The sequence below is a fragment of the Sarcophilus harrisii genome, chromosome 3, assembly GCF_902635505.1.
Source record: "Sarcophilus harrisii chromosome 3, mSarHar1.11, whole genome shotgun sequence".
In the NCBI taxonomy this organism is placed as follows: Eukaryota; Metazoa; Chordata; class Mammalia; order Dasyuromorphia; family Dasyuridae; genus Sarcophilus; species Sarcophilus harrisii.
Window position 1 is genome coordinate 162014099 of NC_045428.1, and position 23922 is coordinate 162038020.

The 23922-nt window shown below is 34.0% G+C and overlaps 1 protein-coding gene across 2 annotated transcripts in view; it reads left to right on the top strand.

The window, feature by feature from the left end:
- The window catches only part of COL4A2 (collagen type IV alpha 2 chain), a 271485-nt gene that overhangs the window by 65242 nt on the left and 182321 nt on the right, over nt 1-23922 (top strand). For both annotated transcript variants that reach the window (XM_023500485.2, XM_003765734.4), the window contains exon 4: nt 15699-15779. In XM_023500485.2, coding sequence (XP_023356253.1) covers nt 15699-15779 — 81 coding nt within the window. The remainder of the gene's footprint in view (nt 1-15698; nt 15780-23922) is intronic.

Genomic DNA, 23922 nt, shown 5'->3' on the forward strand with positions numbered 1-23922 from the left:
CTGTATGACAATACAGCATGGCTATAACATGGCAATATGAAACCGTGCTGGATTTCTGAAAGAGGAATAAGGGCCAACAGCATATGTGAGGAAATACCCTCCTAGTCTTGCAGCTGCTTCCACTGATCCCCACTTTGACACGTTATGGTCCCTCATTTAAATTAAAGTGGCATAGCAAAGCTATTTTGCTGGCAGTTATAGAGGCCATGGGACCTAGGGAAGTAATTCTACTTTGAAATGAGTTTTCTGCCAACTTCATGTGCAAATTCAAGGAGATAGTGTGGAAAAGGGCAGATGGGAAATCTTTTTCCACACTAAAAAGAGCAGATGTCTTCTATTCTCCTAAGAGTGGGAAAACAGAAGAAATCACACCAGTAATCCAAATTCTCAAGTCTATGATGAGTTTATGTTCTGTGTGAGGAAATGTATTTTACTCTTTTGATTTCAGGATGCCAAGATTCAGTTAGAGCTCCAGGGATAGTATTCCCACACATAAATTCAACCAAGAAATCCTCAGCCCATCTTATCCCAGTTTGCACCTGGGAACTAATGTTTTCTACAAGCTATTCAAGCAAGAAGTCATCACATATTTATAGGAAATACATCTTATTTAATTAGTTGCCAGTTGGCTCTGAAGGTATCCAAGTCACATCTTATTCTTGGCATTTAAAAAAAAAGCCTAGGAACATGAGTTTACTAGCTCAGAATAGGATTAAATACTTTTTAGGAGGAACAAAATGGAAAAGTGTTTAGAAGAAAGAAAAGTTCATAGAGTCATAAATTTAGAGCTGGAAACTATACCAGGAGGCCATATAGTCTAACCCCCTAGTTTTTGCTGTTGCTGTTTGTTGTTTCACTCATATCTGAGTCTTTGAGAATTTATATGGGGTTTTCTTGCCAAAGATACTGGAGTTCCTTGCCATTTCCTTCAGCAACTCACTTTATAGATGATAAAATTGAGACAAACAGGGTTAAGTGACTTTCTCAGTGTCATGCAGCTAATAAGTGTCTGAGGTAAAATTTAAACCCAGGAAGATGAGTCTTCCTTACTCCAGATTCAGAACTCTATCTGTTGTACTATCGATGACTAAACTGAAGTGTAGATTCACTTACCCAAAATCACACAGATGATAATATACAGAAGTGCTATTTGAACTCTGGTTCTATGACTAATGAATTTAAGGATCTCATCACTGCATCTTACTCCCCCACACCATTTTCTACAATGTCTTGAAACCTTTATTAAGGACTTGTATCGATCATCATATTTACAGACTATAAATTCAATAGTTTTCAGTGTGGTTAACAATTCAACAGTTTTCAGTTCGTCTCTGAACTAGTCTGCAAGGGAACAGCTCTCATGCAGATAGTCTATATACCTGAGGCTATTCAAGGGCTAGACATAGAGTGATGAAATTAAGACTTGCACTAACCCTGGACAAATAACTCATTAAACAAATGTGTGAAATGTTATACTTTACTTCTTTAAAATTGATTGCTTTTTCTCAAACCATTCTGTCCCTTCTTCTCTACTACAACTGCTATTATGTTGGTTTAGTCCTTAGAGAATTCAAATATTGATTACCAGACTAGACTCCTAACTAATTTTCCTGCCACAGATCTCTCAGATTCTTTTTCTTAAATTACCTCAATATTTCATCAACTAACCTTCCCCTTAGATAAAATAACACGAACCTTAGATTATTCCCACCATCCCCAGAGGAAGTCACAATCCTAGTGAATGGATACATTATAAATTGGACCCTCACTACAACAAGACAATCCTTTTATTCTTCCTTACATTATTTACCAATTTTCCACAAAAGTTTTTCTAAACTTTCTATAGATGGGGAAACTGAGGCAAACAGAGTTAAGTGACTTGCTTAGTTAGGGTCAGGCAGGTAGTAAAGTATTTGAGGTTAGATTTGAATTCAGGAAAATGATACTTAGCTGAAGTGTGGATGGGAAAAAGAGGAAAGCTTGATGAAAGAAAGTTTAGAAAAACTTTTGTGGAAAATTGGGTAAAAGGGATATTAAAGGATGATAGAGAGGATTATTGAGGTATGAAGGAGATAGAAAAGGGAGCTTTATGGTACATGTTCTCTATATTCTTTGCAAAACAGGAGAAAAGGTCTACAAGCAAGAATGAGAAAGGTGCTATGATCTAGCTAGTTAAAGAGTGCTAAGTAGAAACTAAAATTCAGATTGCCACACAGCAACAAGGAATTGCTTAGATAAGTCTAATTAGATTAGTGTACAATGTTGTATTGGACAAACCTGTGTGGCTTCCTTTGGTGGTGGTGAGCAGATCGTGTTAAGCATGGGGAGGTGTGGAAAAGGTAGGTAGATGATAGATATATCCCAGAGTTGGGATTTGGCAAGGTACGAGTGGTGATAGGACAAGTAAACAAGACATTCAATGCTAGAGAACCGTATATAGTTTAACTGGTCAACTGGGACAAAAGGGAGAAAAGGGACACAAAAGTAAGAGTGATTGAGAGAACTGTAATAAATGGAGGTCATGATTTAAAAAAACTATTGTTTTTTATATTTATTTAGGAGGAATAAGGTCTAGGGAGAAATGAAAGGGCAATAAGTTATTTCAGAGTTCAGGCTCAGACACATGGATAGATGAAGATCATATCTCAGATGTGACTATCCTGTAGGTGAACGACACTAAGGAAATGAGAGATGCTTTCCCACAGACTTTCCCGATGCTTGAAATTTGATTTCCTCCTCACCTCTGCTTTCTTATTGTCAAGGCTCAGCCCAAATGCTACCTCCTACACAGGGCCTACACACATTATTCCATCCCAAAATACATTAATTGGTACCCACCCCACCCTCCATTAGAGTATAAATTCCCTATTTCTTTTCCTTTTGTTACCAATAGGCATTTTCATTTCAAAAGGCATTCTTATTAATTCTATTGCCCTTTTAAAGTTATTTAAGAATACATAATTGTGTAAGTTCACTGAAAGTTGGAATTGTTTCATTCTTTGTGCTTGTATTCTCAGAGTCTTGCACACTGCTTAGCACAAAGTAGACACTTAATACTTATTGATTGATTTGAGTGACCAATTTAGTGTCAGTTTTCCTTATTTTCTACTGTCAGAATAATGTAAATTCCTTAAGGGTAAGTTGGTTTTGTCATTGTAATCCCATTGCCTAGCACATTGTTTGGTACATAATAGATACATAATAAATTATTTTTTAAATAAAAAAATATATTGTCAGCATTCAGAATCGAGTAAAAGTTGGAGAAGAAAGGAAGGTTGTAGATGGGATTCTGAACTCCTTAAGGAAGACAGTGACCTAGAAGGCTAACAGGTCATTGTTTCAAAATCATGAACAAAGTAATATAAACAGAGTAAACCTCAAAATAGGAGACATTAATGAATGATGGCGGCAGAGAAAGGGTCCAAAAGTACTAGTGAAAAAACAGAGTATGATCATTGTTCCTCTTGCCCACATGTATGGAACCTTGAGAGAAGAAGTAGAATCTAGTGATATATTTGGTAACCAGGTACATGATATTTTTGGAATCTGTGATTCCAGAGAACTGGAGGATGTGACAGGAAGAAACTACGGAAGGAAGGACAATTTTTTAAAAGATAAAATGGTGGTTATAAAGGATGCTTTGGAGGGCAAAGCTGGCTGGAGATCAGTAAGAGTGACAATTGGGCAAAAATATATCTCAATCCTGAATCACTGTTATGAGAAGAGTAGGAAATCATTTGCTAGTAATAGGATAAGTGAAGTTCTTATTGAAGGAAGGCCTGGGAGATAGTACAAGAAAATACCCAGCACCTTCACAGAACTTGCTCTTTGGTATCAGTTTCTTAGCTTCTCTTTTCCCAGATTTCTTCTACTTAGTCAAGATTTTTTACTCTAAAGATGATCAACTTTAATGGTCCTTTATTTGTAGGGATTTTTTAAAACATTTTTTAACATTTGTTTTACTTTTTAAAAATTTAAGTTCCAAATTCTGTCACTCCTTTCCTCTATTCCCCCCTCCCTGAGAATGTAAGCAATAAGATATAGGTTATACATATGCAATCATGTAAAACCTTTCTGTGTCAATCATTTTGTACACAAAAACTCAAATAAAAGAAAAAAAAGAAGAGGAAAAAATGGAAGATGTTCTACTTCAATTATTATTCAATTTCAGTTCTTTCTTTGGAGGTGGATAGTATGCTTCATCATTAGTCCTTTGAGATTATCTTGGATCATTGTATTGCTAAGAGCTAAATCATTAAAGATTCTTTATCATACTTGATTGCCACAACTGTATCCAATGTTCTGGTTTTGTTTACTTCACTTTGTATTAGTTCATGTAAATCTTTCCAGGTTTTTCTGAAATCATCTTGCTTGTCACTATCTTGTACTTTCACTTACAAGCTACAAGACCACTAGCCATGCATATTGTGGAGGAGATTCTAACTTAGACAGGGTTTGGTCTGGCGGGAGCTAAAAGATGCAGTTCTTCAATTCTTTGGTTTGCTAAAAGTCTGATTTTTTATTTTTCTCCATCAGGCCAAATATTTTCCCAATATTAATCATCAACAAGCACAAATGTTTACTGTTTGGTCAACTTTTTAATTGTAAAAATGAAAATCATCCATAAGAAGCTTGCTTCTCTAAGTATAAAATTTCTACTATTGTTCCTGACAATGAATCATTTACACTTTATATCTCTTTACTACCCTCCTTCTGATTTCATCTACAAACACTTAGAATTTTATGGCTTAGTTAAATCTCTTCCTAAACTCCTTTCAGGCTCTTTTCCCCCACTTTGACTGATTTTGCTGGTTTGCTAAGTAATTGAGTTTGTATTTGTATATTGGCCTTCTAGTCATCTAAGCTTAATTCAGAATACAACCTAGTAATAATTTGTGATGAAATCTGATACATATATATCTGTATGTGTGTATATATATGTATATATATATATACACACATACAGATATATATGTAAATATGTCCTTTCTACCTATTTGCACATGAATGGTGAGCTGTTACTAGCCATCCTTGGAAGGTCAAAAATTTCCAAAATTTTCGCAAACCAGGAAATTTTAGCCATTTATGCAAAATGTGGTCTGAGACCACATTAACAATCTGTGGAACATTAAGTAAATTTCATATGGGAATGAAATATGCTTTGATCATGAAATCAATGATTATTAGAATATCAGATAGATATGTGTATTTTTATTGTTGATCAGTAATATCCAACTTTTCTTGACCCTAGTTGGAGTTTTCTTGGCAAAGATACTGGAGTGATTTGCCATTTTCTTTCCAGATCATTTTACAGCTGAGGAAACTAAGGCAAACCAATTTAAGTGACTTGCCCAGAATCAATGGGCAACCAGTAAGTGTCTAAGGTCAGATTTGAACTCACAATGATGAGTCTTCCTGGCTCCATGTCCAGCACTGTGTCATCTAGTAGGTTGGTCCTAATCTTTTTTAAGTAGTTTTCAGAAAATTCCTCCCTGATAACAGAAAAAATATGGTTTATTTTCTCTTGATGATTCTGAAATTTATCTATTTTTACTAGGTTGAGATGAATCATATTTTTTTTCCTGTATCACCATTCACTTCAGTTTAATTCTTCAGTGTGTCAGAACAGGGACTTTGTCAGTGTTAAATTGGCAAGGGCTTCCCACTCCAGCGGAGCAATTGATCTGGAAAGTTTCCAGCTACATGCAACAAAAGGAAATCCAAAAATATGGGCAGCTGGCATCAGGGACATCCAGCAATAAGCAACAGGCATCTGTCTTGGCAGGCAGATGGATGAAAGTTGAGCACGTTGTTGGGAGAGTAGGACAGAGGACAGCAGACAGTGGATTTCAGGGACACCTGGTAACTAAGAGGATTAGAGTACAGGGCTGTGATTCAAAGACCTAAGAGGACTGATGGGGCCTTTCTCACTTTGTCTCTTGAAATCCTGCCCATCTTTTTAGAACAAATTGAAATGTTATATCCCCTGTGAAGCCTTTGCTGAGCTAATGCCCCTCTACTTCATTCAGAAATAAACTTTTCCATTCTTGAATGTTTAATAGCAATTTATATGTCCCTTTTGGTTGTTTTTAATATTAATAAAGCAAAATTCATACGACAAGTTCCTATTAGTAACAGGTTATCAAGGTCTAGGGTCAACCACACTAACTTGTGATGTACAAGTAGATTAGTCCCGTATTTATTTTCATTATCTCAAATTCCAAGGTAGCCCCAGGATATATTTAGTTATTCTCTAGTTACTATCTCACCACTTTTTCTCAAATAATCAAGATTTTCAAAAGACAGATCATTACAACAATGATTTGTTTAGTAGTATCCTTGAAGGTTGAGGTCTTCTTAATTATTTTAGATATTAAAGCTTTTCTGCCCTGATTTACACACACCTAGTTGAATCTTTCAGTTATGGCCAAACATTTTGAGATCTAATCAAAAATCATGTGTGACCTCTAGGATTCTCAAGTGACAAGGATCAAGAAAGAGGCTTAATAGAACTCCCAAGTGATATCACCTCTTTAATCATAGAGGCAAAGGTTATGGGAACTGAGAAAAAATGTTTTGGGATAACCTTAGGCCAAAACTCAAGAATCAATCGGATGCTATAGAGAAGGAACAGGAAGTAAACCTAATATATTCTATTTCAGAAGAGGAGGAGGAGGAAATCTCTAAGGACCACTATTCCTTTGTCGAACCAAAGATTTTAATTGAAACCAAATGGAAATAGGAATCCCTCTAGCAATGAGAGGCAAAAGATCCCACAGGAAAAATGAGATGGATAGCTCTAGAAAAAATAGTTTTGTCAGCTGTACATTCTAAAGATGTAGGAAGGTCTGAGAATTTTAAGTAACAACTTTGTAAGCATTCAGTATTAGTATCCATAAATAAAGTGAAATCCAAAGTGAAATCTCCTTTACAAGTAGGAGAGGAAGAAAATTGCATGAGAAAAAATATGGATTATTAGACAGATTATGATTTCCCACAAGCAATTGTTTCACCAAATACAGATGAAAGCTACTGAAATTGATTTAAGCTTTGTGCAGATTGTCTAGAAATCAACTGTTATCTCAAAGTAGTTGAATTTCTACTAACCAGGAATGTCAAAGTAAACTTAGTCTTTCCAGACACACTATATTTCAAGCCTGAAATATGGCCCCTTCTCACTTTCCTCCAATTCCCAATAAAACTCTTATTTTCCTTCAAGACCTAATCCAAAGATCAGCTCTTCCAAAAAGCCTTCCTAGGATCCCTTAATTGAAAATGATATTTCCCTGCTTAAATTTAAGTTCTATTTTGTCTCATCATATTTTACTTTCTATGCAACTTAATAGGCTAGGAGTTATTTGTTTCTTTTTTATTTTTAACTTTTATATTATATCAGTCAAACATTCAGTAAACATTTAATAAGTAGTTACCAAAAGCTAAATATTGGGGTTACAAAGAAGGTCAAAAATGTTAACAGTACCATTGAGAATTTGTACCCCATTACAACTTCTACAATAGGTCCCTTTCCAAAGTTCATTGGCAAAGGGGGAAAAAATTTCTCGCTGTGATGGATCTTAATACAAGTTACTCAGAAACAGTATCACTGACTTCCCTTGTTGGAATAACAGAGAATAACAAACTAATAATTATATTTTAATTTTTTATTTTTAATCTTCCATCTGAGAGCCTGAAGCTAATAGTACAAACTTCTATACAAAAAAATGTAGTATCCATGGGAATACAAAGAGTCAAACTATCTCAAAACAATAACTTATCCATTTCAGTGCTTCCAGCAGTAGAAAAAATTGGTTCAATTCTATGTCACAAATAGTAATATCCTGCCTATTATATGTAAGGCTATATCATACTCCTGAGATGCAACTTTGAAATGAATGATTAAAATGGGGATTAACATCTGAATAAGTGAAATATGTTATCAAATATACCATTTCTAATTAGTGAAGTCCACTAGAAATTCATGTGAAGATGTGCACTGTGCACAGAGAAGAGGAGACATTCTTTAATTTTAATCAGAGAAGCCTGGTAAACAAATTTTGCAGATCAAAGTATCAAAATGATGAATTAACAGTGTACATAGCATCCCCAAAATCTTAATGCATTATTATGCTATTAAAGCTCTAGATACCCTGGATTAAGCATAAAAGAGAAACTGAGTGAACTAAATGCTTCAGAACAAAAACACTTCATAAAATCAAATTTTGTGATAAAAATAACTGATATTTTTCTGCATTTACTTTACCTGTGAAATAATATTCATCATTTCAATGTCCATGGTATGTGCCATATACTCATTTGGGCCATATTGGCATATGTCATATTATCTGGGCAATTTATTTCTTTTACTACTAGAGAATCCCTTTGCATATTTGGCAGCTTCAAACCAAACCATTCTACACCAAGTGAATCTTTATAAAGTTTAACTATTCTAAAGTTTAACTGCTTTAAAGGACAATAGAAAATTCAGGAATTGCAAGAAACTATCAAACACATTGGATTTTTACAATTGAGAAGCAAAAATGTTAGAGGAGGGTCTTAAATAATTAGACAGACATGGACAGACAAACCCTATTCTTTGCTTAATCGGGAAAGTCAGAAAAAAATGTTGAAGAGAAAGATAGTCAACATTTTCTGTAATCATGTTCTCTCATCACCATTTTCCAAGATGCCAATTACTAGTTAGGCCATTAAAGTTTCTTAAAGGGAACTCTTTGCCAGTGATTTTATGATTAGATGCACCATTCTCACTGGCAGACCAGAGGAATTATTTTATCACATGATTACTGTGTGTTTATCAAGCTTGAAAGTCATTTCAGCTGCAACTTAAATAATGCCTATTCCTCCCAGAAATCCATTGCTCCTTGCCCCTGGTAAGCTGACCTATATATTTGTGTGTTCTTAGGCAGGGTAGAACTTCTCTGGTTATGCACTTGTTATTAAAATGGGACACCCAGGAATGTGAGGATTTTCTCATATTTATTATTGCAAATCATTGGTTTCATAGGACAAAAACATTTTCCTGTTTTCATTATAATGTATATAGATTAAACCTTACAATTTAAATTGAACAGATGGTGATATTGTTTTCCCTCAAAAAAAGTGCTTTCTAAGATATTTAAGGTAGAGGAATGGAAGATAACCATTCTTATTTCTATGTAATGACAAGATTTATGATGCTTAGAAAACTCTGAATAAATCTGAATTGACTGTTCATTTCCCTAAGTGGTTAGAGCTAGAGGGGACAGTATAAATCCCATTTGCCACAAGGTTGAAAAGGAATCATCCATCCTTTTTACTTGATGAGTTATGTTTATCCCCTAAAATTTGATTCAATACAAAAAAAAGACAAATACATTCTTGATTTACAGAAGTGATTAATTCCCACATTGGCGAAGGATCTTGGGGGCCACATAACTAAATTTAGTTCTACAATTATTGTTCATCTGTGACACCACATAGAAAGCACATACTATCTCAGCAGAGGAAGGATTATACAGATTTTACTATGAGATCATCTTTAGAGAAAAGCTCAGATTCCAAAGAAATCCTTGATTTCTTGTTGTCTCACTTCTACAAGAAAGTGAAATGGAACTATCAAAATGTCCCAAGAATCTTTCATTTTAACTACTACCTTATCCTGAATAAAGATGGGCCTGGCTTTCTTGAAAACTATAGTCTTAACATATTTTAAAAGCTTAAAGTATGAGTCCATCAGACTGTGGTTGTTATATGTTGCTGTTGGGGCTCTAATCTACTTAGATGTAGAGGCTAATCACTAAAATTTGATGAATTTTTCAGTGATAGCAACTCATGAAGTATGGAGGTGTTGCAATATACATCAAAGAGTATGCACATCAGTGAAATCACTCTTTCAAGGTATACAAGTATAAAATAGTTTGCAAACATAGCATAGTATATTATTTGTAAAATAGTGGTATTTCCTTCTTGACACCCGGTTAATGTTTTACCCTTGTACCTGGGAAATTTACTTGCTTCTTCTCAAATACTGATAAATAACTTATTAAGTGAGCTAGAGTTATTTACCACAGAATGTGTAGATAACATATTTGGAATGACCTATCTTTCCTCACTAGAGTCTTTAAGCAAAGGCCGAATGACCACTTGTGTGAGAAGTTTGAGAAAGAGCTTTTGATCTGAGTAGGTCTTAGACTCCTTCTTGCTCTATGACTCTATGATTCATTTGGAATGTAGAATACCTAGATTATCTCATGTGTTAGTCTTAAACATAATACTTAATGCAGATGTGCCTAAAATGAAAACTCTCTAGACTTTCAGCACATAAACATTTGGTATACAATATATAAAATGGGTAGGTAGGAGGAGGAGGGAGCTAGGAATAAATAAGCCTTTTGGGAAAAGATTGCAACTATCATAAAACGATAAATTTCTATGAACAAGAACCAAATCAGATCAGATAACTGCATATTACTAGGTTTGTTCTACATTTTAGAATTAAAGCCATCCCCATTTATAAAGCCTTAGGCTTTCCAAAATTTTTCATGAGAACATTTGATATATCAGATCCTGGAGTAGATGCAATGTTATTATAAAAAAAGGAAAATAGAAAACATCCTGTGAGGTATCTAAGCAGAAAACTATTACCAAAGGAATGGTATTTGTCATCTCTGCAAAAATTTTCAACTATTATTTGGACCTTAGATAAACTAAGGCCATATGTTTTTGGCCAAAAGTTTATTGGCCATCAAGCTATAGTGTAGATACAGATACAAAACACAAATCATTGTGGAAACTACAGGACTTCCAGACATCTAGCATATGTCTGGGAGTGAAACTATTCCGACATACATGTTATCATGAAAACCAGACAAAAGATCTTAATCACGGAACCCTTGAGAGGCAATGTGGTGTAATGGAAGAAGAACTGGCTTTGAAGTGAAAAAATCTAAATTTGAGCCTCTCAACCTCTTGAACCTCAGTTTCCTTATATATAAATATGAGATCAAAATTCTACTGATATGGGATCACAATTATGCTGGAGTTATTGTGCAATTTGTAAACCATAAAGTATCCTGTAAACATGAGCAATCAGTTGAACATTGTGTCAATGAATATTTTTAAAAGACTTTAAAAGAAAGAAAACAGAATAGTGAAGATTTAAATACATGTAACCACTTCACTGGATTCTTTGTTTGAACTAATCAAGACCTAGCTGTAAACATAATAACACCTATGTCATAGGATTATTGTGAGGATCACATATTCATTTATTCATTCATTCAATAAACACATTATGGTAGGTTTCTGTGTTAAACTCTGGGGATGCAAAAAAGATAGTCCCTGACCCCAAGGAACTTACAATCTACAGGGAGGAGGAAACATGAAAACAATTATATACAAGGCAAGATAATGAATAAAATAAATAGCTATTGATTATTTGATTATTTTGAGGAAAGTATTGGAATTAAGAGGGATTAGGGAAGGTGGGATCTTAGTTTGGTCAGGGAAGTCGGTATACATGGATAATATGTATAAAGTTCTTTGCAAATCTTTAAGCATTATACATGTTGTCTCCAAAGGCTTAGTGCCACAGCAAGCTTTAATAGCTAATTATGTGATGTTACTATTAGTGCAGTTTTCAACATTCACTCAAGCAAAACCTTGTGTTCTAAATTTTTTTTCCTCCCTTACCCCCAACCCCAGACAACAAGTAATTCAATATGTGTTAAACATATGCAATTCATCTATACATATTTCCACATTTATTGTGCTGCACAAGAAAAATCAGATCGAGAAAGAAAAAGAAAAACCAAGCAAACAACCAAAAAAATGAAAATACTATGTTGTGATCCATATTCAGTCCCCACAGTCTTCTTTCTGGATGCAGATGGCTTTCTTCATCACAAGTCTATTGGAACTGACCTGAATCACCTCATTGTTGAAAAGAGCCAAGTCCATCAAAGTTGATCGTCACATAATCTTATTATGTTGCACATATGTTCTTTTGGTTCTGCTTCCTTCACTTAGCATCAGTTCATGTATGCCTCTCCAGGTTTTTCTGAAATCATTGCTGATTGTTTCTTGTAGAATTATAATATTCCATAACATTCATACACTGTAACTCATTCAGCCATCCCCCAATTGATTTCCTTGCCATTACAAAAAGGGATGCTACAAACATTTTTGTTCATGTGGCTCCTTTTCCCTTTTTTATGATCTCTTTGGGATACAGACCCAGTAGAGACACTGCTGAATCAAAGGGTATGCCCAGTTTAAAAGCCCTTTGTGCATAGTTCCAAATTGTTCTCCAGAATGATTGGCTCAGTTCACAACTCCACCAAGAATGTATTAGTGTCCCAGTTTTTTCCACATCCCCTACAACTTTTATCATTATCTTTTCCTATCATCTTAGCCAATCTGAGAAATGTGTAGTGGTACCTTAGAATTGTCTTAATTTGCATTTCTCTAATCAGTAGTGATTTAGATCATTTTTTTCATACGATTAGAAATGGTTTTAATTTTTTTGTCTAAAAATTGTTTGTTCATATCCTTTGACCATTAGTCATTCTTTAAACTTCAATATTATTATGCTTGACCTCCTCAATCCTGAATTTTGAAATCCCCCAGTCTTTTGGGAAAAGCTTCTGTCCTTCTACCTCTTCTCATGAATCACATCTTCTGAAATGGCTCCTTGGTCCTTATTTCCCAGCATCACTTAGTATATGCTCATTACGAAAGGCAATTACTCACAACAATAGCCACAACAATTGCCTTCCTAGACTCAAAAAATCAAAGATTTGGAGCTGGAGGGAACTTACAGATCATTAATTTAAACCATTTTATAAATGAGGAAAATGGGGGACTTAAGAGTCACACAGTTAGCAAGTGACTGGTGCATGATCCAAGCCTACGTCTTCTTGACTCCAACACCTGTTATGATATCTCAAGGGGCCACTCACTGATCCTGGCTCCTGGGCAAATTGACATATGAATTTATGTATTACTAGAGAGGTCAGAATTCTTCTCGTTGAGGTCTGTGTTCTTTGGTAATTAAGAGTGATAACCCAGGATTTAGGTTAAAGGATTACCATTCCTACAATTTTATTGAAATTCTCTCTCCAGGGTCACCAGGGATTATTTAATTGCTGAATCTATTGACCTTTGCTTAGTCCTTATCTGCCTTGATCTTCCAGAAATATTTGCTACTATTAAACAGCCTCCTTTTCCTCCCTTGGGTTTTATGACATTGGCTTACCTGTCTGACTTCTTAATCTCTCGAGCTATATTCCCAAAATGTAAGTATCCCCAAAGGCACTCTTATTAACTGTCCTCTCTTTTTCTTCATCTTATTGCCTGGCCATCTCATCTTTTCCCTTAATTTTAATGATCATCTATGACTGGCTAACTTGGAGACAATATGGTATAATAGAAAAGACTGGATTCGGAGTCAGGAAGACCTGCATTTAAATCCTATCTCAGATTCTTGGTCAGTTTGTGATCTAAAACAAAGCTTCTTAAACTATGGGTTGAAAATGTGGAGGTCATGAAATTATGATTTATTATCGTAAATGTTTGATTTGTATACCTATTATATATATATATATATATATATATGTATATATATACTCAGGATTGTATAAAAATATCTTGGGCAAAAAGGAGTAGCAATTGGAAAAATTTGAAGAAACTCTAATCTAGAACAATCCCTTAAGTTCTTAGGGCCTCAGTTTACTCCTCTATACATTGAGAGGGTGAGACCCAATGATCTCTAGGTTTCCTTTCAGTTCTAAATCTATAATCTTGTAATTTCTAATTGGGCAGATAAATTACCACTTACCAGTGGATAAAACACTGGCCCTAAAGACAAGAGGACCTGAATTCAAATCCCATTTTAAACACTAACTAGCTGTGTGACCCTGAACAAGTCACTTAATCCTGTTTTTTTAGTTTCCTTATCTATAAAATGAGTTGGGGGGGGGGGAAGGTAAAATACTCCAGTATCTTTGCCAAGAAAACATCAAACGGGCTTATGAAGAGTCTTGAATGACTAAAAAGACTGAAAACAACAACATAATCTCTACATTTACATGTTTAGATTTAGTATTTCCCCCGTGTTGCAGTGCAAGATTTCTGATTCCTTGCTGTTATCCCCTTGGATGTTTGGCTGACGCATCAGACTCAAAATTTCCAAATCAGAATTACAACCTTTCCTTAGTTTCTTTATTTCTTTGGATAAAGTTACTATTTCCGCTTTAGTATCCTTTTTGAGTCTAAATTCACTCTCAACTTTCTCATACACTGAGTTGCCGAGTCCTATTACTTGTATTTGGTAATACTTCCCATATTTGCATTTCCCTCCTCCCTTTTACTCCTCCTCTTTCTTGCTGCCATTGAAATAGTTTCCCAATTGATCCTCTTGCTGCCAGTCTTTTTTTTTTTTTTTCCTATATAATCCATCTTTCATGATCCGTCAAATTATTGCCCCTAATGACTAGGACTGATCATGTTATTTTCGTACTCAAAATAATAAATTTAAGCTCTTTAGTGGTTCTTCATTTGACTTTAGAATAAAACACAACTTCCTTGGCCTAGCATTTAAAACCTATTTTCAGTCTGGCTCTAACTTATCTATTTGGCCTTATTTTATTCCATCTGTTTTTTGATTTCTTCCTGCTATTGTTGAACATTTGGGCAGTGGTTCTCATGCCTGAAAGGCAATCCCCTTACCTTCCTCCCAGATTTTCCCTTTTGAAATTCTCCTCACTAAACTTCTGTTGGCCTCAGTTTCTCCATCTGTAAAATTGATGTGGGAAATAATTTCACTGATGCCTCAAGTTCCTTCTAACTCCAAATACTCCTGAACTCTTTCTAAAAAATTCAGTTTGGGGTGTCACTTTCTCCAAGAAACTAAATGCTAATTCCTTATCAACTTTTTCTTTCTCTCCTTCAATTCCATAATTCTTTCTCTGGGCCTCCTTTTTTACCTTGAAATATCTTTTAGGATAATTATTGAATTTAATAACTATGTAATTCTCTGGATTCTATGTATAATTTTCATGAGTTGTAGAAGTATCTATAGCTGTAAATTTATGTTTGACAAGACAGTTTTAGGACTAATCTTAATGAAATGGTCAGATCAAACTTTTCAAATATTATCAGAAAGTTTCAAAAACTTATTGCTTGTTTTTATAAGCTTGCACTTTTACCTGTTAAATTTTCTGAGTTAAAAAAATCTCATTTTAGAATTTAATAACACAACAAATGCAACAAACATTTATTAAATGAAATATGTATATGTAGAGCATTATCTTAGGGTCTAGAAAATATTCAGAGTTGTTTAAGTTTAGAAGGAATCAGAGTAAGCTTGGTAGGAAAAGTAGCAGCATGATCCTGGTCAAATCACTTCACCTCCTTTTGTCTCAGTTTTCTCAACTGTAACATGGGAATAATAACAATATCTGCCTCCTAGAGTTGTTGTGAGGATCAAATCCCTTTCCTGTTTTTAGTAAAGTATTATGCATATAGTATAACATATGTAGGGCATAGTCTAGCTATGCCAGGTACACCTAATCTACCCTTGAAGTGTATCTGTTAGAGTAGTGCTTAATAAATGCAATTTTTTTTTTCAATTTGATGATCTTTGACTTTGAATTGTACTTGAAAGTACTTAACCATTCTCTTTTCTTCTCTTTTTTTATCAGGGTGTGAAAAAATATGATGTGCCTTGTGGTGGAAGAGACTGCAGTGGAGGTTGTCAATGCTATCCTGAGAAAGGAGCCCGGGTAAATACAAACCCTTCCTAGTATTAAAAATTCCTTGTTTAAAATTCTTCCTTGTTTAAAAATTCAAGATAGAAATTCATTTAGGTTATCACAAAGGATTTTTAAAGCAAAAATTCTGTCACTGGTTACTTGATTGTCTCAAACTATTTCTATACTTCCAGGAAAGATAAAGTACTTCTAAATGCCTTATTTTCCCTTAAGATATTTAAACGAGAGGAATATTCCTAAGTATAAGAACAAATAGCAGCATACTCTTCAAAATAAATTTATTTTACAACAATTCAGAGATATTAAATTAAGACCATGAATATGATTTTGTACATTTCCATTTTTTCTCTTGCTTATTATCAAATATATACATATATACTAATATCATGTGTTTGTTGAAAATGTTATATTTATAATGGCAAATTTTAAAATAATGTATAGCCCAAAAACAAGACATCCTGAATTGTGTTTAACATAGACTACATAGTCTAGAGAGCAGCATTTCTTAAGACCAAAAGTCATTGAATTATTACATGATAGAGTTGCAAATCATTTAATGACTTCTCTCCTTTTCATTTACTTCATTTAAAAGGCTATTGTCCCAGAGTTATATATCACCCACCCAAAGTTAATGTTTAAAATGAAAGAAACTATATTTTAAATGATGAGAAAAAAATTTATATTTAAAATATTTCCTCATATCCTTTAGATGGTTTGTGTTATTAGAAAATTCCTGACCTTTCCCAAGTTCGTTTTTTACAAACTATATTCTGTAATTTAAATAAAATTCTCTGTTTTACCGATTTTCTTGTCTTTGAAAGAAAAATGCAAATGTCTTTAGCAACATTTACCCAAGGTCATTTTGTACAATCCGTACTAATTTAAGCAAATTGTTCTGTTTTACCTGTTTTCTTGCCCTTGAAAGAAAGATGCAAATGGCTTGAGACACATTTATTGAGATAATCTATCTAAATATCCAACTAGACATATAATTTCCTCAGTGGCCATTTAGATGAGAAATTGATAGCACAATAGATAAAAGCCTGGAAAAGGAGAACTTGCCTAAACTATAAGCTCCCTAAGATCAGAGGCTTTGTATTATGTTTTACTTTGTATATCCCTTAATGACTAATACAACAGTTTTCTTGTTGAATTTACAAATATGTAAATCTTTAAAATATGTCTTGCATCATATTGACTGATCTAGATAAAATACATTCTTACAGGTCATCTAAGGTAAAAAGAAAAAGATAATCAAACTATCTGTCATAAAACTGAAAATGTTATGATCAATTCTTTCATTTAGACATTTGTTATCTATTTATACAAATTTGCAGATTCTAATGTCTTTGTGAGATCTTATTATTTAAAAGAAGTGGTCAAAGGTATTGAGAACAAATAAAAGCAAAACAGTCAACTTGGTATTTATTTCAAAATATATAAGTTATCTGATCAATATAAACCACCAGTCAGATAATACAAACCTCAAAGAGGTTTTTCTTTATTCTATTGCTGGGAACCAGGAAAGAAAGGGAGACTAGAAGGGGAAATTGGGAGTATTTTTAGTTAAGTTCTTATTTGTGAATTGAGTAATCATGAAACAGCAATGGGGCTTTGGGAAGTAAAATATTGATTTAAAATAAGTAGGCTTTCTCTGTCCTCTGTAACAAGACAACTAAAAATTGGCACTATAGACAGAAAATACTTCTTTTTTCTGAGACCAACTGGACTTAATTTGTTAGGTTTTATCCTTCTAGAATAATTTTCTGTGCTTTATGTGTGTTTCATTTGTTTTCTCTAATGCTAGTCAGGGCTTTTCGCCTTTGAGTCATATACTCCCCCTTAGGAATCATATACTCTTTTCCACATTCATTTGGAACATGCCACTGTTTCTCAGAGACAATTGGGAATCCCTTTCAGGAGTGACCTAATTGTTTCTTGAAAAATAAATTAGAGTAAACTTAATGTGTCCAGCTTATTTTCTCCCATTTCAATTCAACAAACAAGTATTAAGCACTTAGCAATTGCAAATATACTGTGTGACATATGATGCTAGGTGCTCAAGATAGAAAAGATGAAACTCAAGCCCTGAATTAAGTTTATATAACATATTACTGTATATTAAAAAGAACCACATGCATTGGTCTAAAAGGTCAGCTCTTATGTTATTTAACTGGTAAAGAATAAAAATATGGAGCATCTATATTTGGTAGAATTTCCCATTATGATTTTAGAAGCATTGAATATAAATCAAATTAGTTTTTTGAACACTAGATGACATATTGAAGAAAGTTTCCACTTCTGTGTGGTGAAAAACTTGAAGACCAATTATATGTAGTATTTCTGGAGTAATTAAACATAATCACCAACATTCCATATTCAGTATTTTAACAAAAGGATCCAAAATTTCATCAGGCCCATCCAAACTCAGTCTGTTCCATTCTTATGATGATTTTAAAAATTATGCTGTAATATTTGATAAGATTAAATTGCTTTACAATGATATAATATTTTAATATAAATGTGCTCTGGCCTATATAATTCCTTTTAAGGGTTCCTTTTTATTTAAATTCCTTTTAATTTAAAAGAATGGAATTCCATTCTTTTCTTGGGTAGAGTGCTTTAGATAATACCAAAAAAAAAAAAAACCCTCAGTTGTTATCAATTCCATTTTTAATACAATAATTTTAAAGCATTTCTGCAATATCTTAACTGTGATTTGATTCAGTTAAACCAACATTTTTTAAATGCCTATCTTATGCAAGTTTCTGGAGATACAAAGACAAGAATCAAAGAATCCCTGCCTTCAAGCAGCTATAGCATCTTTGATATTGGTACTATCCTGTAGTAGGAGACCACCATCAAGGCTAAAGATTGAGATTGGATTATATAAATAGTAGAATTAGTTCATATTAAAACCAATCATTTGTACAATACTTTTAATTAGTGTGCTCTACTGAACAATGTATCCAAACAGAACAGCAGTTATGGTTCATGTATCCCCAGTTATCTTGATTTAATTAGATTGGATTGTATGGATAGGTAGGCAGTACAATGATAGAGGGAAAGACTTGGAATCAGGAAGACTCATCTTTCTGAGTTCAAATTCAGGCTCAGACGCTAACTACCTAAGTGACCACCCTGGTAAGTCACTTTTGCCTCAGTTCTACATCTATCAAGTGAGTCAGATAAGGATATGGCTTTGCCAAGAAAACCCCAAATGAGGTCACGAAGAATTGGACATGACTAAACAACAAGAAGAAATTGGATTAAATTTAATTTAGCATTTATTAAACTTTTGCTATTTGCAAAGCATTGTATTAAAAGGTTGGAATATAAATACTAAGAAAAAGAAAGACAGTTTGTGTCCTCGAGTTACTTACATTCTAATGGAGAAAAATAGTGCATAATAGGGAATTGTAAAGTGAGGAGGGGAAGGGGAAGGACAAAGTAAAAAGGGAACCTGGAAAATCAGGAGTTGAGCCAGATTAGACATAAGTATTATTGACATGGCTACTTCTTCAAATAGCAATTCAAAAGAACTCTGCAAAAAAGAGACTGAAGGAGTGGATACATATCCAAATTACGAGAAGCAATGGAGACAAAGTAGAAAATTAGTCTAGGGAAGTTAGGAGAAAGTTAGAAATACTCTTATTGGTTTGGTGATAACGTGGTTTTATTGCCATATGCTACACAGTCACAAGAATGTCTCCTCTAAGTCCCATCACAATTGTATTTGACAGGAATTTTTCAAGTTTTACTGATCAATCCTTAGTTTAAGGTCACAGATGTAGCTCTAGGAATAAACTTAACCATTCAAAAAGATTAATGGTGAATAGGTAGAAATCATGTTCATAACATAATAATAAAAGTTCCTAGGAGACAAAAATAACTAGCTACATCATCCATTTGTTTTCACCAATAGGGAGCCATTCCTTTGTGTTCTTTTCCCCCTCATCTTTATTTAATTTATCCCCTTTCTAGCAGGGACAACATATTAAAGTCATTAGTGTGGTATAGGCATTGGTAAAATGTAAAATATTAATGAGATATCAAAGGCTGTTCTTCTGACTGAATAAACAACAAACAGATACGCAAACCTTCTCTACTTCACAATTTATCCTAGGGCTGGCTCTATAGTTTCAAAACTATTAATTTTTGGAAGAAAATATATACTTTGGAGAGAAGGTAAAGAGATTAAAGTTTTTCCCTGGCTGAGTGCTATAAACCTCTAAGGATACAGTAGATATTTCTAAATTGGCTGATTTGCTCTCTGAAATATTAATTCAGTTAGAATTGTAATCTGAAGCATGAGGAAGTATTCCTGCTCTACATTTGGATTCAAGCTTTTTTTTTTTTAATAAAGTAATGTAATGTATAAAAATAGCACTTGGCCAAATTCTGCTATTCCAAAAGATGTGTGCAGAGTCTGTTCTTTCCCACACATTTCCCTGGAGTCTTTTGCTATATATTTTCCCCACAATGCTACCGTAGCAGAGACTAAATGCCTTGCTGCAGACCTCTTGGCTAGGGAGGGGTTTCTAATCCCTGAACACTTTGCTAAATCAGCCATATATGGTAAGGAGTAAATTTTTCCCTTGTCATGGTGACAGCCAGGATCAGAATGTGTACATTACTAGATAAACTTTTTGGCCCTTGTGAAAATTCACAAATGCTATACAACTTCCAATTTCTAAATGGAGCCTTAGGTTTCCAAGTGAATTTGTTGTTCAGTTGTTTCAATTGTGTACACGTCTTTATGATACCTTTTGTAATTTTCTTGGCAAAGATATTGAAGTGATTTGCCATTTCCTTCTCCAGCTCATTTTATAGATGAGGAAACTGAGGCATATACAGTCAAGTGTCCCAGACTTATACTTAGGAAGTGTCTGACACTAAATCTGAACTCAAGGAAAATGAGTCTTCTTGACTCTAGGCCCAGCACTCTTATTTACTGCATCACCTAACTGCCCTTCCAAATGAATGAAGTTTTTTCAAAATACATTGAAATTTATTCTACCTTTTAGAAAGTAGCATTCATGTTTTTCACAGGGAGAATAAAGGCTAATGGCTACTCCACACATACTGATGCCCAATAGATAATATGACTTGGGTATGTCCAGGATAGATTTGTCACTATTCCAGTAGACGTAGTTAATGTAATACGCCAGTTTTTACAAAGAATAATAAAGGACTAATATTTTTGGTGATTTCTCCTTTTGCTAAGTGTTAACCTGAAAAAAAAGATAAAAAAAGACTGGGTGGAGGAAGAGCTCTGTATCTCAAAATACTGATTATTACAACCCTTCAAGGTGTGTACAAAGATTAATAAACCTCTTGATAGGTTTTCTAGCTCTTTCCCACCCATCTCTTTAGTATCTCTAATTTATTTTTTAAAGAATTTAAGATAAGATATTGTCTTAAATAACATTTCCATTAATAAAATCATATTTATGTCTGTCATACAATTTGAGAGTACCAGTATGGAAGTCCTTTCTTTTCTGATTCTCCATTCACTATGACTGCTGAGGAAAGAGGAATTGAAGCATCTATACAGGCAATTATCTGTTCATATCTCTAAAGAATGTTGGCTGAAGGAAAATGGAAGTCCTCCTGAGAAGTCTTTCCTAAGCCAGACTTTATAATATCTCAGTGTTTCACTAGTTATACTAATGAAATCATGAAATTCTGAAAAGAAAATTTATCTTGGTTCCAGTTAGCTGAAAGCAATTTGCTATGTTGCAATGTACCAGGGAGCAAGAGAGGAAAAATAGAAAAAGGGGAAGGCAAATGATTTTATAAAAATAAAAGAAGCATATGTATCATTCCAAAATGATTAGTAATTATTGCCCCCAGAAAATCTTCAAAAGGAAGACTTCAGTTCATAAAAAGGAAACACTCAAACTGGATAGCCATCCTTTTATATCATTCACAGAATCTTGAAACCAGTTCAGCTCCCTCATTTTATAGATAAAGAGATGCTTTGTGTGATTTATATGTGACATAAACTCACAGAAAGTTTATATGACTTTCCCAAGCTCACACAGTCAGTAAAGGCACAATCTAGACTACAATCTAGATTTTTCTTTCCCCAACCAATGTTTCACACAAATAAGAAAAGCTAAGAAACAAAACCAGAAAATAAGAATTCCGTCTTCTAAGAGATAGATTTTAGGAAAGTCATTATTGGATGACAGCAAGTTTTGTTTTATTGTTAGATTTATCACATAGACAATAGTTTCTCATCACTTTAAGATCCCTCCCTGAAGGTCAAAGGACTAAGCAAATAACTCTTAGAATCCTAACATTCTTCAGATGCTAACTGAGTGAACCCAAGTGAAAATAACTGGACAGAAAAGGAAAAAAAGAAAGAGTCCTAAGAGATGGGAAGCTGAAGCAAGAATTTTTAGAATTGTAGAAGAATTCTCCTTGCTGTGACAGAAGTGTTGTAGCTCTACTTTGAAGAAATATATTAGGATCAAAAGATCATAGATTTAGAGCTAGAAAGGATCTTATAGGTCATCCTATCCAACTCTCTCATTTGGTCAGTAGGGAAATTGAGGTCCAAACACATTGAGTGATTTGCTCACTATTTTACAAATAGCAAGTGACAGAGATGGAATTCAAACCAAGCACTGCAAGAAAATATAGCATTCTTTCCATTATAGATAGGCTCTGGGATAGAGACTAAACCTGTATTTTCATTAATTTAGGGAACTTCCAGAGAAGAAACTCTATTTCTGAATGTAGATCAGCACCCTTTCTGTCAATTATAATCATAGTGCATTGTCTAGAGCACTGAGAAGTTAAATGGCCACCCTTTCCCCAGCCCCAGGATCACTTGTATCGTGTCAGTTAGAATTTCTCCAAGCCTACTAAACCATAAAATAGTAAATGATATTTTATTTATATGTTAAATTATATGTTAAAACAATTTTTAGCCTTTTTTTAAAGTTTTGAGTTCTAAATTCTATCCCTCACTCCCTCCCCTCCCCTCTCACTGAGACAATAAGAAATCAAATAGTCTATTCATGTTTTGCTGCCTAGTTTTAGGGAAAAACACTATAGAGTGAGATAGACCGCTGGTCCAAAAAATTAGTGGGGCATGAACTAAAATTACATAAAATAGTTATTGATTCTTGAGATAATCTGTGAGAATTTTCTGTCCAGAAGAGATTTTTTTATGGGCTCCCAGAACATTTTGTTTTGTTATTGCTTCAGATACAAACCACATATAACACATACACACACACACACACACACACACACACACACACACCCTCATCTTTCTTATAAAGAACAGGTATAGCCAACATCCCTGAGATGTCACCCACTATGTTCAAATAGGAGCTGCCATTTTTGTTCTAATATAAAATAAAATTTAGGTAGTAGAAATTTACAAATAAAATAAATTTTCCTTTGACCCACCCTGCCATATTACCATAGTAAAAAGACCAAAATCCATTACTTATGTAGGGTAAAAATGTCCATTGGTACCAACAAATGATGTGACCATTTTGCCCTGATTATTTGGAGATTAAAGAGAGAAAGCAGAAATGAGATAGAAGGGAGGCAGTTGCAACCATTTCCTCATGCAAGCTTTTGATACAGACATAAGGGTAACACCATTTGAATTTCTTTCCATATGAGTTGCTATTTCTAGCCAGTAGACATTTACTGGCATGACCATGAAGCAATCTTTGTGGAAATTATACCCCAAAATTTTACTAATTGTCACTAAGCCTAGAGGGAATAAAGTGCTGTCTATTTTGAGATATTGACAAACAGGCTAACTTTAATGTTCTCTGAACCTGTATCTACATTTAATACCCACCCACTTTCAAAATCATGCCATTATTTTTAGTGTGCTTTTGGAACTAGCCAGTCTTGATTTCCTTGATGATGCCGCCAGCAGTAACATTTCTGAAACCTTATTCTTTTCTGGAGGGAAAAAAATGTGATTTAAAAAAATTAAGCTGTATTTCTTATGCTTCCAAAGCAAGTGTAGAAAAGACTTATTTCCTTAACTTCTATCTCCTTATCCCTCCACCTGAAATTTTTATAAAATAAAAATCATCTCCCTCTATGGACTGCCACTGAATAATTTTATCTAATCAGGTTGATGGACATGGACCAACAGAATATAATATTGATT